The 17,353-nt window shown below is 36.7% G+C and overlaps 1 protein-coding gene across 1 annotated transcript in view; it reads right to left on the bottom strand.

Annotated features, from left to right (window-relative positions):
* Window positions 1-13,132, bottom strand: part of TTC29 (tetratricopeptide repeat domain 29) — a 198,783-nt gene extending 185,651 nt beyond the window's left edge. Inside the window, exons 1-4 of the mRNA XM_012783760.2 lie at window positions 12,981-13,132; window positions 12,285-12,331; window positions 7,083-7,180; window positions 5,236-5,319 (exon numbers count right to left, since the gene is read on the bottom strand). Of these exons, the coding sequence (XP_012639214.2) occupies window positions 5,236-5,319; window positions 7,083-7,174 (176 nt within the window). The 5' untranslated portion in view covers window positions 7,175-7,180; window positions 12,285-12,331; window positions 12,981-13,132. The remainder of the gene's footprint in view (window positions 1-5,235; window positions 5,320-7,082; window positions 7,181-12,284; window positions 12,332-12,980) is intronic.
* Between the last annotated feature and the right edge of the window lie 4,221 nt (window positions 13,133-17,353).

The raw sequence follows: 17,353 nt of genomic DNA, 5'->3' as shown, positions 1-17,353 counted from the left end.
AAATATAGCCAAGCTAGTTAAATCATAAAATCTAATAGTATATACATTTTTAAGTCAACAGAGTTGGCCTAAGGGTGGCTCCATACCTTTCCTAACAGTAAAATGTGTAGGCTATTTTTCTATAGCTTTTTCTCATTTGTATCAAGGGTTGTACACATATGTTGATGTTGGTTAACCTATACCTGAACTATATCCCTGATATTCTTCTTAAAAAGAGATTGTCAGGTTTTTCCTGGGGTGTGTCGATTGTGGGGAAGAAGAGGGTGTATTCTTTTATATCTGGATTTTCTGGCTACACAGTATCTGTGAGGTGCAATAAAGTGAAACACAATGAAACAAAGTGTGCTTGTATTTAACTTTGCTTAACATCTCTATACTTTAGTTTGAAGAAAGTGTTTAAAATATATTGAAAGATTTTTATATGGTGATATGTAGAAAATTGAGATTAATAATGTACAGAGTCTGAAGATGTATATACACACATATATACACACATACAAACATGCACACATGAAATATATGTATGCATAATGTATATGTATAATATATTACATATATATGTATAATGTATATGTATAATACATTACATATATTTGTATGTGTTTGTGTATGTGTAAATATATCTTGATAAGTTGCCTTTCCTAGATCAAATAAAGTATAGAATTTTTAAAATGGTCTCAGAGTATTATCCCAATACAAACAAAAAGTTTTAAAATTTTCCAAATAATATAATTAAAACTATCAAAGAGAACTAATTCCTACAAAGTTACATTCTCTTTTGTATTTCTTATAATTAGACATTTAAATGTTTATTTCAAAGGAGAATAATGCTATACTCTTCTGACCTAGAGTGGGCACCACCTAATTAATTATGCTTACCAGAAAAGACCCTGATCCAGTAATATCTGTAGAAACTCTAGGGAAGCAAAAAAAGTTCTTGTGAGCCCATAATTTGGTTTTGCTTTAAATACTGAGACGGTAACACCAGTTATTATAACTTCTCCAGTTTCCAACAAAGAAAACAGAACAGGGTATGGGGGATGATTTTTACCTACATGAAGTAATATCAGTGATTTTAAGGATTACTTTTTTTAACCATAATGGAGAAGTGAAAAGGATCCGAATAGTTTTGAATCGTCCCTGTTTTCTTAATACAGACAGAATACAATATTAAAGGCAAAACTCAACATAATAAAACCATTTTGCCCCATGAACTGAAGGTGATGTGACTGGTTCACTGTTCATCCCATTGACTGATAGTTCTGATTGATTTATCCTCTGTGGTGCCTGGGTGCTTGTCCTCTTCTATCATTTTTTTATCTGTCACTTTGTCCCATGATGTTGAAAGAGGAATTTCCCAAATGGCTTCCAAATAGAGGAGTGCATCTTGCACTTATGAGTTTATAAGCTATTGTAGGAATAACCACATTCTCTGGTTATATTATGCATAATTCTAAAACTGTGGGTTTATCTTTAAAGCACTCTTATAGGGAAAAGTTTAAGTAGTTTATAGAAATTTTTCAAAAGTGATTAGAATAGATTGATGGGCTATAGAAATTATGTTGCTTTGTACAGTATAGATAACTTTCTGAAGTTTTTATTATGAGTTGAAATTTTACAAAGTCCATTTATTAGCACTGTAAATTTGAAATATAGCTCTTATTTAAAACTCTTTCTTTAGAACACGATGAAAATGATACTCAGTAAAAAGCAGAAGATGTAACTATACATAAATAAAATGATAAATTCATATTATTATCTAAATCAACACATAAAGTTGATATATTTTGTTATTTATGCTACTATTAAGTACTTACAAACCAAAGAAAAATAATCAATGACAGTTAGTGATAATAGATAGTCTGAACTGACTGTTGTCTACAGGTGTTTCATTTAGAAAATCTCATTTAATTAATCTCATTAATAAGAAGTTCCTGTTATTGTGATGTTCTCCAAATATTAATAGCTGTAGCAATGAAAGATTAGAGAAATCTGCTTAAGATTACACATATGTCAAGAAAGCAGTTGGATCTAAAAATTTGGAGTTTGATGGAGAGGTCAGTGCTGGATTTATAAATACAGTAGTCATCAAGTTTTTGCTAAAGTTTAGTAAGATTAGATCTAGGTTGAGAGTATAGCTGCAGTAGAAAGCCTAGGACTCAGCCCTTGGGCTCCTCAACATAGAGAGATTGAAAAGAGAAAAGCAGCCTGCAAAGGAGACTGAGGCAGTACAATTTGCAGGAAAACCATAGAACATGGCATCTTGGAGCCCACAAGTACAGACAGAATATTCAAGATGAGAGTACTCGACTTTGTCAAATGCTGTGAAAACATCAAACAAGATGAGGATAGAAACATAACCATTAGATGTGATAAAAATGGAGGCTCATTAGTGACACTAAACAGATTTTAGCAAGTCCTGGGGTTGGAAACCTATTTAGAATCAATTGAAGCAAGAATGGGATGTGAAAATACTGAGACAGTGCTTCTGCTTACTATGAAGGGTACAGAAAAATGGGTAGAACTTGGAGGGGGATAAGAAGTTGAGGGAAATACTTCAGTAGATATTAATACTAGTGACACTGATCCAAGGGAAAAGGAGAAAGTGATGATATAAGAGGAAAACATGTTTAACTGCAGGAGAAAGTCTTGGTGCAGGTGAAAGAGCATGGGATCCAGAGTAAACATAGAGGCATCATCCTTAGACAAGAGCAGGAACTCTCCACCCATCCCAGAAGGAGGAAAGTCACAGTGTGTAAGTTTATACATAAGTAAGTTGTTAGACGAGCACTGTACAGAAAGTATCCAGGCATGTAACTGTTCTCTTGATGTTAATGGCTAGCCACTTTCCAGACAGCCCCCATGTTTGGGCATAGATGACAAGGGGTTATTTTGGGACTAGCTAATGAGCATATGCATATTATGAGATATCAAAGCAAGTTTATATCAAGTGTATTGAGTATATATAAATATATCTATCACCATCTTGAAGAAGAATAAGGCAGTAGGAGAGCAATGGATTTGAAGATATATCTTAGATCTTGCTTTTGCCCAATTGAAAATTTGATTCTTCAGTTTCTACCCATTACATCTCTATATACTGAAGATCTATGGCTTACCAGTTATATCATTTTATAATGCTACCAGACCAGACAGGGAGCCAAATTCAAAATCTGTCTTCCTGGACAAGTTTTATCGTATCATCTTAGTCTTCTCTGATTTTTTCTCGACCTTGAGGTTGCACCTCACGGTAAAACCAGCACTCAATCATTTCATGTTTGTCTCTTGCTTGTTGGTCTTATTGTCTCAAATAGACGTTAAGTTTCCAGAATGGGGCCAAGAATTTTACAATAAAATATCACTGTGTCTCTCACCATGAAAAACCTAGTATTACATATAAAGTAATACTTAATAAATGCTTGTTGACTAATTTATCTTTTTATAGTTCAATGGCTAATAAAAAGTTTTATGCAGCAATTCCCTGGCTAAAGGAATATGCATAATTCTTCATGGCACCAGCTGGGCATTGCTGGGAGATGCTGAAATCATTAATCAATTTTCTCCTTTTTATGTTATTCAATTAGTTTTTCTGGGGCAAAGTCTAGAATGTGTATCAATCAATAGCATAATAAACAGCTGTACACAAGCTATCTTCACATGAATGATTTGCATCTACTATCTTATAGAAAGGGCCTTGGTCTGAGAAAGTATTCAAGTGCAGGAAGCTTTAAGGAGAGTGCAGTAGTAAGCACTGAGAATTACCCCACATTACTGTTATCTGTGGCATAATGATGAATTTGAAATCAATTTGGTAATATCCTCAGTGGAAAACTAATATTAAGTAAACACTCATCACCATAGCCTATTTTGCATTGTCTTACATAAAATTTTTCTTTTCAGTCTGCACTGAAAGCTTAGGTGTCAGTAGACTTTTAGAATATAAATTTCTAGTTTGTTGAATTAAGTGAAGACTGTTTAGTTTCTAATTTGATTCTTAATTGTTAAGCCAATTAAAGCTATTTGGATATAGTATTTAAACCAGGATACAAATGTTGCTTATATATTTTTTTCTTTAAAGAAGTAAATGTGCTATTATATGATATTGATTAATTTTATCTTAATTTTATCTAACAGGCTACCAGGGACAGTTAAACAATTAACAATCAGAATAGCATTTAACTAAAAATACCAGATACTACACATGACAGTCTAGAGCTGTAGAAATGAGTGATTACAGTTACTATAAAATGTTGTCATTATATAAAGTAGCTATTGACAGAATAAACTACTTGGTTTTCCATGTTATATGTAACTGGACACAGATAGTATCTGATAAAATGAAATATATCAAAAGACTTAGAATTTTAGAAGATATGAAACCTACACCAAAATATCATTAGGAACACTCCTTCAGCAGAATCCCGTAGTATTAGAAAATACTAAAAAGAGAGAATCTTTTTTAAACATTTGTTGCATAAAATATTTCAGTTGAAACAATGAATTCTGTAAGATGTATTTGCATTTATAAGATTTCCATTTTTTGATACTTACATTTAAAGATCTGATGGTAACAGAGCCACTAAGTCTATAGGTAAGAAATATTAGATCTGTTTAGCTATTGTTCTAGGTTTCTATTAATTTCTCACTAACCTACATTGATTTTTAGACTGCTTTTATTCATCCCATAAATTAGATTCTAACTCGTGGCAAAATGGCAAAGTTTATAGTTAATTTCAACATAATTCTAAATTATTTAAAAAATAAATCCAGGTAATTTAGAATTATGTTGAAATTAACCAGTAAACTATGATCCATTGATTCTTTTTGTGAATTTTTTTGGGGGAAAGAAGATATATTAGTAAGGTGTTTCTTTTTTTTTAATCACCAGGATAAAAAAAGATATATGAATCTTTTTCTTAAAGCTTTTTCTTTTGCATGGAGGTAACACACCTTAAAATGGAGGTTAATATGCAATTAATGGCACAGACTAAATATTGCAAATGTGATAGTATAATATCTTGGTAAATATGGAAATTTTGAGAGCCATAACATTAGAGACTTTGATATGTTGTAAGATCAATAGACATGACTTATCACTATTTAATATGAGCTTTAATTTTTAAATGCCATGTTCCATGAAAAAGTATATTGCACAGGAAAATTGAAATTTCAATAAAGAATCAAGACAAAAGAAACAAACTTTATATTAAAGTATCTTTAAGAGGTTGTACTTACGCAGCAACCTCCTCTTTTGACAATCCTTTGAAATTCACCTCCACATAATGATCTATGTCATCTTTTTCTTTGATCAATTGAGACCTAAATGGAATGGAAAGAAATAATAAAGCACTGACTTATCAAGTTGAAAAGCTACCAAACATATAAAATGCCACCAGGAGAACAGAAATATTCAGGGTATAATACCATATATAATACATGTTCTACAATTGCTATACAGTTAGGTTGTTGATAGATAATTTCAAAATTTTAATTTTCCTCAATGGAAAAAGATAGAGAATATTAACCCAGTGTGTAAACAAATAAAACACCAACTCATTGAAACAATTCACATTCTTAAATAAATGGAGTTTTCTCTTCAAAGCTTAAGAAGTCTTTCATTTTGCTCACATTGTTTCACAGTATAACTTTTCAACTGCTGAAGTCATATTTTGTTTGGTACAGAATCTTGAATCAAGAACATGTGTTTGATAAAAATGTGTAAAATTTATTTGTCCCATACATTACTAAATTTTGCTCTGAACTTCTGGTTCAATCCTTTTTATTAAAATCACACATACAATTTAAAATATTATTAAAGATTTGATATGTAAAATGATTTTAAAGACATTATGGAGAAATATACTTGTATGCTATCAACCTCTCATAACTATGGAGACATGGTACAAAACAAATACCTATGTTTTATTCATAAGGTTTTAAAGAATGTTCATATAAACTTTGCCTTCAATGGTTATGATAAAAATGTTTTTCTTAAATAAAACAAATACAAGAAAAAGTTTTCTTTAAAATCCATCTTATCTTAAGGGTGGCAGATTAGGCTATTCTTTTGCTCATCTTGAAAACAAAATGTAATCTCAATCATTAAAAAAGACAAAGAACAAGCTTTTTCAGGCTTTGTAAATATTTCACATTTTTCAAAAGTAAAACAAAAAATAAGAACATGTGTATATAATATGCACATGAATTATGCATCTATTGAAAGATTTCTCAGCTATAGAAAAAGGAAATTCTGATTTGTTATCTTAAAAAATCTTTATGTTAGTTTAGCTGAACGTATTTATTTTGGTCCAAGGGCTTTGGTCTTTCCCAGAAATACTAAAAATGAAGTTCAGAACAAAGAAGTCTCATAATACTTTGATCGTTATGCCTTGCAGGAATTGAAAAGTATGCATAGAAAGAAAATAATCAAACCTACATATGCAAATTGTTTATGTTGATAAATGTTATGTCTTACTAAAAGTCTATAAAATTACAAATAGAAATTTCAAAGTAGGACAATCTCAGTTAATATTCATATTATGATAAAATGCAGAGTTTTCTGTCCTGCATCTTCCCAGCAACAATTCCAGTAGCTCAGCAGCCATTGATGGGCAGCCATGCTTTGATGATGCATTTTCAGGCCAGCATCATTTCATGATCTAATTCGTGCCTGCCACTCGACCCTAGAAGCAAGGCTGCACCCTCCTTTCTCCAAAACAGAAATCAGCACTTGGGACCTTGTGGATTGAAAGCAACATACCTTTCATCCTTAAAGCTTTTTCTTTCTATTCTGCGCATACATTTTTAAAATGAATCTTATCTCCAAAACTCTATAGATGCCATGATATAATTGCAATAGGAAATAAAACAATCAAATGAGCACTCGCTTGATAAATAAATGTATTTGTAGTATTTGAATGAGGGTCATCAATCCTTTGAAATAGCAAATTTGAATATTCTGAATATAACAACGTATTTTTCTCTTATCGTTAAACAATTTTATTTTCTGAGATATGCTATCGACCCTTCTTACTTTGGGAAATTCATTCTGTAAGGAAAGAAGTGAAAACCTGGGCACCTACCTTGGGATTGTTACAGGGGAGCATGGCAGCTTCTGTCTGGCTAAGGCTGCAAGCTTTGGGCGTGTCATGGGCAGTGGGGGCAGGGTGGCCATCTTGGACTAGAAAAAAATAAACAGAAATGATGGTTTAAAGAATCAGTCTTTCAAAGAACCCTTTAAGACATTATTAGAGATCCATAGTCTGTCATCTTTGCAGAGAATGCCTCTGTATGTAGAGCTACAGTTCTCTTATTCAGGAATGATATTCAGTGAGGGGAGTCTGTGGACTGCTTCTCTCATTATTTTCTTTTATTGTCTGCCTTTTGGCCAATTTATTTCTTGCCTGCATCTCCACCACAAAGTGGATAATGAGAAAACCTGATAAATGCATTGATGACTCAGAAAATCATCAGGTTTGGTAACAGTTTTGTTAAGAGACATGATTGAAATTGAAGAATGAAGATTTTTAGAATAGTTATGGATTTCCAATGTTTATGCTTTGCTTTCCTGTTACAATCAATGATTGAAAATTGCCCATACTTTGCTGTTTTCTAAAAGCCATATCACTCGCAAACAAAGGCTTTCTTTTAGAAGTGATAGATGCCAAGAATAATTCTCAAAATAGAGACAGCTCTCCTGAGAAAGCACACAGCTGTAACAGTATAATGAATCACTTCAAAACGTATTGGTTTAAAAAAGTTGTTTCAAACAACTTTATTTCTCACACTTTACATGGTTCAGGAATTAGGAGAATATATAATAGGATACCTTTCCTCTGCTCCATGATGACTGGGGCCCATGCTGGGAAGACTTGGAAACTGGGGTACCCCAATGGTGGGGCACTGGAACCATTTGTAAGTGTTTTTACTCGTATATATGGTGGTTAATGCTAACTATTTGCTGGGACTCAACTGGGGCTGTCTACCAAAACACATACATGAGGTCTCCTCATGTGCCTTGGGTTTCCTCACAGTATGGCAACCTCAGAATTCTGATGTAGCAGCTCAGGGCTCTAAAGACAAGTATAGCAAAGAAAAGCGAGGTGGAAGCTGAATCCCCACTTAGGGTCTAGCCTTGGAAGTCACATGGCATCACTTCTGCTATGATAACAAGCCTGCCCAGTTTCAAGGCAAATGAACATAGAACCACCTATTGAAGGGAGACTATCAAAGTCACATTGCAAGAAGAGAATATAGTATAGGAGACACTGCTATAGCCCTTTTTGGAAAAACGCAATGTTCCAAGTTGTGAACAATAAGAAAGGCAGGTCTATGAAATCAAGTTATCCAAACCTTACTCCAAAGAGGAAAAAATGTGGGCATGATGCCTGTGGACTCAGAATAGAAAAATTGTCACATGTTGCTAGGGCTCTTAGATGTAAAAGAACCCATGCTTCTGTTAAATAGAGAGGGCATCCAAAAGGCCAGAGGCTCCTGATCTCACTCCTACTATGTCCACCAGCTTTGACCTCTACCTTTAGCCTCACCAAACAACTGGAAGGCTAATTTTTGGTTTTAAATCACATATCACCAGCATTTATTACCTGTGTGACCTAGGGTAAATCACAATCAATCTGGGCCTTGAATATATTGAACAAAAATTTATTGAGCTACTACTTGGTGCCAGTCACTGTTCTAGGTGCTGAAGATGCAACAGTGAACAAAAAGACAAAAATATCTAACTTCACAGAATTTACCTTATAGGCATAAATATGGAGGAAGACAACATACAAATAAGCACAATACATAGACCATCAGATAATGATAATATTTCACAGTGAAAAATAAACCAGGGAACTAAAAACTACCCATATGCTCACCAATAGCAAAGGGCTAAATAAGAGCAGAAGCAGATGAGGTCAGGGAAGTTAAAGAGAATTTTGGTGGTGTCCCAGTGATGTAGGGGCTTGAAGGTTATTGTAAAAACTGGACTTTACTGTGATTGAGGTAAGAAGCCATTGGAGGATTTAGAGCACATAGGTGACACGATCTGACTTACACCTTAAAAGGATCACTCTGACTTCCCTTTTGAGGTTCGATTGTAGGGGAGGAATAGCAGACATCAGTTAGGCAGCTCCTGTGAAATTCGAGTGAGAGAGTGTAGTAATTTAGGTAGAAGTGGAGGTGGGAAGATGTAGTAGTACCTGAGATAGAGCCACCTGTAGATGGCTGAGACATGATATTCGTCTAGTGCTACAAAGCCATGGTGGGGCTGAAGATGGGAAAGCCCTAAGACTTGAGGGAAAATCTTTTGAAATTCAATAAAAATGGGCAGTCTTGTGTTTCTAAAAAAAAAAAAAAAAATTAACCCAGCCTAAATGTAATTTTTTACATAATTAAGGAGAATTCTAATGCAGATCAATGTTTTAGATATAATAAATTTAGATATAATAAATCCTAATATTTATTATCTACTTTATTAAGGTGTGATATGAGCTATGAAACATAATGCCCACTTATTTTTATATAGTTATAGCTTTAAAGTACACAGTCTAAACAGCAAATGTTAGTCTTCTCATACAAAACAAACATTAGAAACATATTATATTACACTGCATAACTTCATAATAACTTAATTATTGTTTAATTTTTTAAAACTCTATTTTTCTTACTAGATGTTATATTAATTAGTTGAGTTACTTGGATAACCAGAACTTATAAAATGGCAACATCATGCAGAGCTTGTGGTAAGAAGTTATGACCAATGCAGAGTTAAACCACAGGTACAGTTTTGAAGGACGCTAAAGGCTCCCCCTTCTTGAGCTTACTTCAAAGAAGCTATGTTCCAGAGTCTTCCAATGTTATAGTAAACCTCTGGGCCATCTCAGTTCTTAACCCTGGCCTGTCTAGCCCCAGTGGATTCCAAGAGGGAGAGAATGAAATGACGACTATGCTTCCTTCAGTTGGGGCATTCCATGCTCTGTGATTCAAGACTCTATTCTAAGAGCCCCACTTTGCTTACCAAGGCATTATGCACTGGGAATTGAGGCCAGGGCAATCTCCACATAATTGCAGGGTTCTTTTAAGGGTTCACCAAGGAGCTTCAAAATGAGAAATAGTGCTTGCAATTTCCCCCAATACTAGGAAGATCCAACTACTTGTAGACAGACCAGACCCCAGCAGCACTGATCCAGGCAACATATCCCATCAAGGTGCATTTAACCCCCTACAAAAGTTGGCCTATGAGTATGTTATATAAAATTTATCCCTTTTGATGTTTACTTGAATTAGATGATTTGTTTTAGAAAATAGAAGCATCTAATGAAATGAAATGCAAATGAATGATATACACGGAGAGGAATATGTCTTCTTTGTTATACAGATCAACCATAATCTTTTTTTTTCTTCAAATTCTCAGTCAACGTTTCCTACCATTAAAGTTTCAGCCGCCAGTTCCTTCATTTTGCTTTCCTCTGATCTGAGAACATTAGCAGCAGGAACACCTTTACTCTTAAATTTAGTTTAGTGTAAGTATTGCAAGCCCTGCTGGCAAGCCTCAAGGCATAAACTCTGAATGGGGGGTGGTCAGAGCTGTATGATAAAGTGGAAAAAAAAGTTATTAGCTGGAGTTGGAAAAAAAAATATCCCTCAACCAATCTCTGTTTAAACATAAAGTTTAAACTCAGAGTTAGGGTGGAAGCTGAGCAGGCTCTCTCCTTGCTTCTAAACCCCACATCCCACCTTGCCTATGCCTGTTGAGGAAATGTATTTTGTTTCTCACAATCAATACATGGCTGTATAGGGCATTTTATTTTATATAACAGATAATGTGTGATCTGAATTTTATGACACACATAATATTTGAAATATATCACATATTTAAAGGGATCCTGTATCAAATTATTTTCTTATCTAAGTAATCTAACTAACCATCTCTTTTGTGCCTTATAAATTCAGTCTTATGGTGAATTTTTTGAAAAAGGAAGTAGCTGTACTCTAGTGTGCAGCCAGGAAGAAAATAAGTGGAAAAAATGCTAGCATGTTTAGGGACCTAGTATTTCAGGCTTAAATTATATCTGTAAAGCAAAGAAAGCCTTTTGCTCTTTGTTCACATGAGTTGCACCATTTTCCTGGTGTTGACCAGGCAGGGTTCAAAGCTCCTAGGTGAGCTCTAATCTAGACTCAACAATGAGGAATGCAACTAGTGCTATGGCGTGAATGAAAATGAAACACATCACCATTAGTTATGGCGCTTCATCAGGGTTCTCCTAGCTCAACACCACAGAGGAAAACACTTAATATAGATAAGGCTACAGGAAGGGAAACTGCTCAGGTTCAGGTGAGTAAGGGAGAAGAATGAGGTACCTCCTTGGCTGATACCAAAAGGAGCTTAGCCCCAGGAGCCCAAGCTGAAGCGGCCTGTTAGGAGGACCCAGCGGCAGCTCCCCTAGTGGTAGCAAGTGGGCAGTGCTACACGTGGCACCACAGGTGCTGAGACAAAGATCAAAATGCTGCCTGAAGCCATTCTACTGTTGGTATTCAGAAGAGATTTGGTGCACTCTTTGATCTGCTGGTTGGCTCTTGTATCACAGTTACAGTCTCTAAGTTTGGCCCCCACATGCAAAGACAAATGAGAATGAAGAAACACAGGATGAAAGGTTTGAGAGTGCTGGGTCAGGCTGACTGTGTCCCATGGTGTGAGTTTAAGTTTCTGGCCCCCAAGTAAAATTCTTCAAAGAGTAACCCTCCTGCCCTCTATCCCCAGAGAGGCCTTTATCAGGAAACACAAAGGAGGGGAGGCCTACCACTGTGTAGACAGAAGCTACTTGGGGAATGACTATGTCTGAGGCTACCAGTGTTTCCAGGGTTCAGTCACCTTGGGGTAAAAACTGAGATGAGAGAAATAAAGCTAATAAACCACAGTAAGAAAATTTATTATAGGTCATCAAAAGAGTTCAAAAATAAATATGATTTTACTAAAAATCATTCATAAAAAATAAAAGTTTTCATATCATCACCACAAGCTCTTTTACCATGAAAGTTTAAAAGAAAATCACAGAAGAAATATCACTAATTACGCTCTTTAAAAAAGTAAAAATTAATTCACTTCTAGTGTCCAATGATTTCAGACACTTCTAGCACCGTGTGGTGGGGAATTAGATAGGTTGTTAAATAAAATAAGTAGAAAGTACATATTTTCTACTAAGTGACATATATTGGATGGTTAGATCAAAACGTAAGGCAGGGAAAGTGTCTGAAGGCAAGCCACATTGCACTTGACTTACTTTTGCAGGTTCCTGCTGACGGTCTCTCCAGGCTTACAGACTTCAGCCTGAAAATCAGGAAGCCAAGAATCACAGCAAAGGAGAGAAGAAACAAAGTTTAAAATCACTCACTAGATTAACTCCTCTCCCCGCCCCGAGTCAGGGAATAAGATTCATTTATACAACTAAGTACTCACCATCTAAGTTTTGATGAATTTTTTTAAAAAATCCCAACGTGTATTGGACCCTATTGAGAAACTAATCAACCACCAATTCAATGAAATGCCAGAACATCTGAATTGACATATTTCGATACAAATATGGCATTAGGGACAACCATTTGTTTGTTCTTTCAAATTTATGAGATGGAGCTAGTTCTCTTTACTCAAACCAAAAGCATCTGTCCTCTTTCTGTTTCCACCAACTTCTAAATAAACAGGGCCACTTGACTTATTCCTACGCCTGTTTTTCCTCTGCCCTTAAAGGATTAGGGTGAACTGGGGAGCAGAAAGAGCTCCTGTCCCTATTCCGTTTTCAGTTCGTTTCTTGAGGTCAATGCCCAGGGCCTGGGCTCAGGAAGCCTGCAAAAGACTGACGGGGGGTGGGGTGGGGGGGTAGGTCTGTCAGGGTCAGGAAGGGGACTGCCTGGAAGAACAGCCCGCCTCTCGAAGGAGCTGAGAAAGTGCAGTCACCAGCCCCGCCCCTGCCTTCACGAACCTCGGTGGACCGGCCTGGAGACAGCCCTTCCGCCGCAGCGAGTCCCCCACCCGCGACAGGTGCCGGGCGCCGGCGCCGCCCCCTCCTCCTGGGGTGCTTCAGAGGCCTAGAGCCGCCGGCGCGGAGCGAGGGGACGCGGAGAGCGTCTCCAGGGAAACAGAGGAGAGAGGCGGGGCGCTGGGGGCGGAGTTAGCTCAAACCGGGGCTCGGGATTGGGGCAGCTCCTAGACTCCGGGCTGGGGGTGGAGCTTGGGGGTGGAGCTTGCTGACTGCCGCGGCCTCCGGACTCCGCACGCAGGCTTTTCAAGCAGGGCTACTTTAAGGAGTTGGACGCTTTCAGAAATTAGTTCTCATAACTCAAAAGGGTCTGAGGAATTTGCCGCCTGAATCATTTCCCTCCTGGCACTGCATTCTCCATATTTTGCAGCATTTCTCTTTTGTCCACAGGTTGATGTTAAAACGCTTATCCACCTGGCTAAGTCGTTCGTTTTCCTCTTCCTCAGCCTCTGTCGCGGTCAGGACACACACAAATACCTTTCCCAATCCTGTCTCCAGAAACATGATTCAGTTTTGAGTTGTGATCTGCTAAACATGCAAAGTGTCTTTCAGAGACTCTCCCTCCTACATCCTTTTTTTATTTTCTTTTTTGAATTTTCACCTGAAACTCAGGGTTTTATATTTACACTAACTAAATGTCATCCTGTTAATCTCAGCCCCCATCATTCCTTCCCTTCTCTCACAGAAAAATGGAAGGAAGTGAGCTTTCCTTGCTCCTTCCCTCACACTTACATGGGGCAAGAGAGTGAGTTTTGTTGCTTAGTAAGTCTCAAATACAGACATGCTAGAAAGTTAGGCTTCTATTCATTGCTTGCTGTCCCACTGTAGAAGAGTGAGCCAGCAATACTGCTCACACGAGTCATTCTATTAACCATAAATTGATTCTATTTGGAGCACAAGCATAGCAACCATAATCACACTTTCTTTCCAACATCTAATTTGCTGCAACAAATTACTACATTATTTCCACCAAGTAAACTTACATGATGCATCCCATGATCACTGTGACTACCTGTAACTGGGCTTCACCCCCTCCCCCACATTAGTAAGACTCAGTCTGTTCTCATGAATTCGTTTCCCAGTTTTCAGTGTCACCTTAGCACAACTCTCCTATGACCTGTGTGCTTTCTGTTCCAGTCCTTGCTGCTTTTTCTGCCTTACAGGTTTGTGGATTCCATGCACCTCCCTTTTTCACATGAGGCTCTCTTAGTTGGCTTTCCATTCATAGGTGGCTCCTTTCTGCCTCTTTGAACTTATTCCTCCTGCTTGCTGTTTTTTCACCTGCAGTTCTTTGACTAATTATTTTCTTCTGCTGCTTAGCATAAGATTCCTTAGAGTTAGGAAACTCAGAGAACTTTGTTTTCAAGTGACAGAAAACTCAAGCTGGCTTAAACAAAAAAGAAAATGGATTGTTTCCTACCACCAGAGGATGCCAACTTCAGGTGCAACTTTATCTAGAGACTCAGGCCCTTCTGAAAGCTTTGAGGACTCTAGAACACTCCTTCCTTTCACCACACAGAATTAATCTCTCCTTTTCTCTAATCCTTCCTCTTGGACCTGCCTTTATTATATCAGGATCACTTTGCATGGTCCTTGGTTTATATGAGCCAATCTTTCCCAAAAGGTTATGAGCTCTTTGAAAGCACATACTTTGTCTTTTTTTTTTTTTTTTTTTTTTTCTGAATTCCCTAGAATAGTGCAGGGATTGGTATATAGTATTTGCTCAAAAATATTTTGGGGGCTTAATGAATGACAGAATAGAGAGGTTTCTCGAACTGGTTCTTCCTTATATAATTCTTCTCACTGTTTCCTGGCCCTTCCCCACCTAGAATTCGAGAGGGAAGGGAAGGTGATACAACTGTCAGTTTGAATGCTATTATTGACATAACAACATCTAGTGTGCCCTCTTTTGATCTTTCTCTGGAGAAAGGTTTTTGGGTTATGGTAACTCCCCAAAGAAGCAAAGGATTATTCTCTAGTAGAAGCCAATACATCTTTACTACTCCCTGTAATTGTTCTGAAAGTGTTTTTGATATCTCTCAATCATCAATTCCAATATGAAAATTATTTTCAACCATTCTTGTTTGACCCATGTGTTTTCCTGAACACATCCCTAAGTAACATCTAAACCAAGAAAACAAGGAAAATTTTTCAATTCTTGCAGGTTTGATGATGTCTTTATTTTGCCTATGATCATACAGTAGAGTTGGACATTCTAGGTTGAAAATCATTTCCATCAGAATTTAGAAGGTATTATTTCACTTTTTTTTAGTATCCAGTGTTCAAGATGAGAAGTCTAGTGCCAATTTTATTTTCCTTCCTTTGTATGTGGTCTAGTAAGAAGATCTGCATCTAAAGTGACAACCACAAATCTCAGTGCCCTAAAACAACAAAGTTTATTTCTTGGTTACAATATGCAACCATCACAAGTCAGCCTTAGGTTTTGCTCCGTACTGTCATCACAGCAGAATCAGAACCTCTGCTACCTGGAGCATGGCTGCTCTGTGGCAGAGAGAAGATCATGAGAGTAAGTTGCACATTAGCTCCGAAGGCTTCACCCAGAATGATATCCAGTGATTCCAACAACTGACATGACCATGCTCATCCCTGAGAAAGCAGGTATCTATGATCTCATCATGTGTCTGAAAGAAAAACCAGATATCCATGAGTGGTCACAATGACTGTCCCAGACCTGTTTTTTCCCCTCAGCACAAGCATTTTTAGATTACTCTCTTTATCCTTCCTGTTTTGACATTTCATGGGATTCTCTAAGTAGAACCCTTGAGATAAGTATTCCCATCCTTCCTCAGGTTTAGATAATTGTCTTCTATCTACTCAGGTAACTGCCCTGAGAAAAGGAGTATACCCAAGACTTTTTTATTATTAGACAGTAGACACTAACTCTGAGCTAATACTAATTTCTAGGGAAACAGAACACCTTTACCAATGGATTTCAAGTAAATAGATTGTTTCTTTAAAATTCTGAAATAGATATAGTAGACCCTGAGTCTATCCTATGATTATTCCTCTGAATATGCATATTCAGAGGAATATGTGTGTGTGTGTGTGTGTCTATGTGTGTGTGTGTGTGTGTATGTGTGTATGTATATAGGCAGAAAAATGGCAGAATTTTTAATGGCCATCTGACCTGTGGAATAAAGGTTATTATGGTATGAGAGGGTCAAGGAAGTTCTGGGTCAGGTCATTGAACGGATTAACTAGGCTCTAGTATGGCTCACTCAGAAAGATTTCCTGTGGGCAAAGGATACACAGAATCAAGGACAATAAAGCAGCTTCAGGTTGGTCCTGAACACCCAGGTGCAACTTCTTTGGTCTTCTTACAGTTGCACAGGATGCACTTCATCTTCAGAACAAAAGTTTACCAGGGGATCTTTTATACTCCACTGGTCCCATAGCCAAAACCAGGCTATGTAGCCAGATAATACAGGTGCAGATTACCTATTTGTATTTTTTTAAAGTAAATAATGTAGACAAGCTAGTAGAGAGTGCATTTCAGGGGCACTCCAGACTCTAAATAACATATTATATTATATATTTTTAGTTAGTACATTTGATTCCTATCTTGTCCCAAAGAGAAAACCACCATGGCTCTAGGCATTCCTGGAGATAAACACATAGCTACCACAGGTCAGCTGCAATCAACTCTACACTTCCCTACCAAAATAATAAATCAAAAAATAATTTCCAGGAGGAATTTCAGACTTGAAAAATGGAGGGGTGATAATTCCTTGTGTATTCCCATTTAATCTCTGAGTTAGCTAGACAAATAGATGTGCTTTGAAGAAAAAATTTGAATTGTACTGCTATTCCTGATAGTCTTTTTGCTGGAGCAAGCTGGTATGCAGCATATACTACCCCCAACACACACACACATTTTGATAAAGAGGAAAAAATAGAAGCAATTATCTTTTACCTAGCAGGGACATCAATGCACTTTTATATCACAATTCAGTAATCTGTCAACTCTGGCTCTTTGCTGCACTTTAATCCACAGACACCTTAGCTATCTTACTATTTCATGGAATATCATACTAGATCACTACATTCGCAGGTGTTCTAAAAGATCTGGAGAGCAATAATAACAGGCACTCTCCATGCCTTGGTACTTACATGCTAAAAAAAACCCATATAAATCTTATGAAAATACAAGAGTATTCCACCTAAGTGACAGGTATTTTGGGAAGAGATGGGGGTGTTGATGGATGTATACTCCAGTGTGAAGCTCAATTTGTTGAAATTTGCATATCCAGCCCAAATGCTTATTTGCCTATCTTTGGATTTTGGAAGCTGATATG

Source organism: Microcebus murinus, chromosome 15 (assembly GCF_040939455.1).
Source record: "Microcebus murinus isolate Inina chromosome 15, M.murinus_Inina_mat1.0, whole genome shotgun sequence".
NCBI classification, from domain to species: Eukaryota; Metazoa; Chordata; class Mammalia; order Primates; family Cheirogaleidae; genus Microcebus; species Microcebus murinus.
Note: the sequence above shows the minus strand (reverse complement) of the source record. Positions and strands in the feature narration are given on the sequence as shown.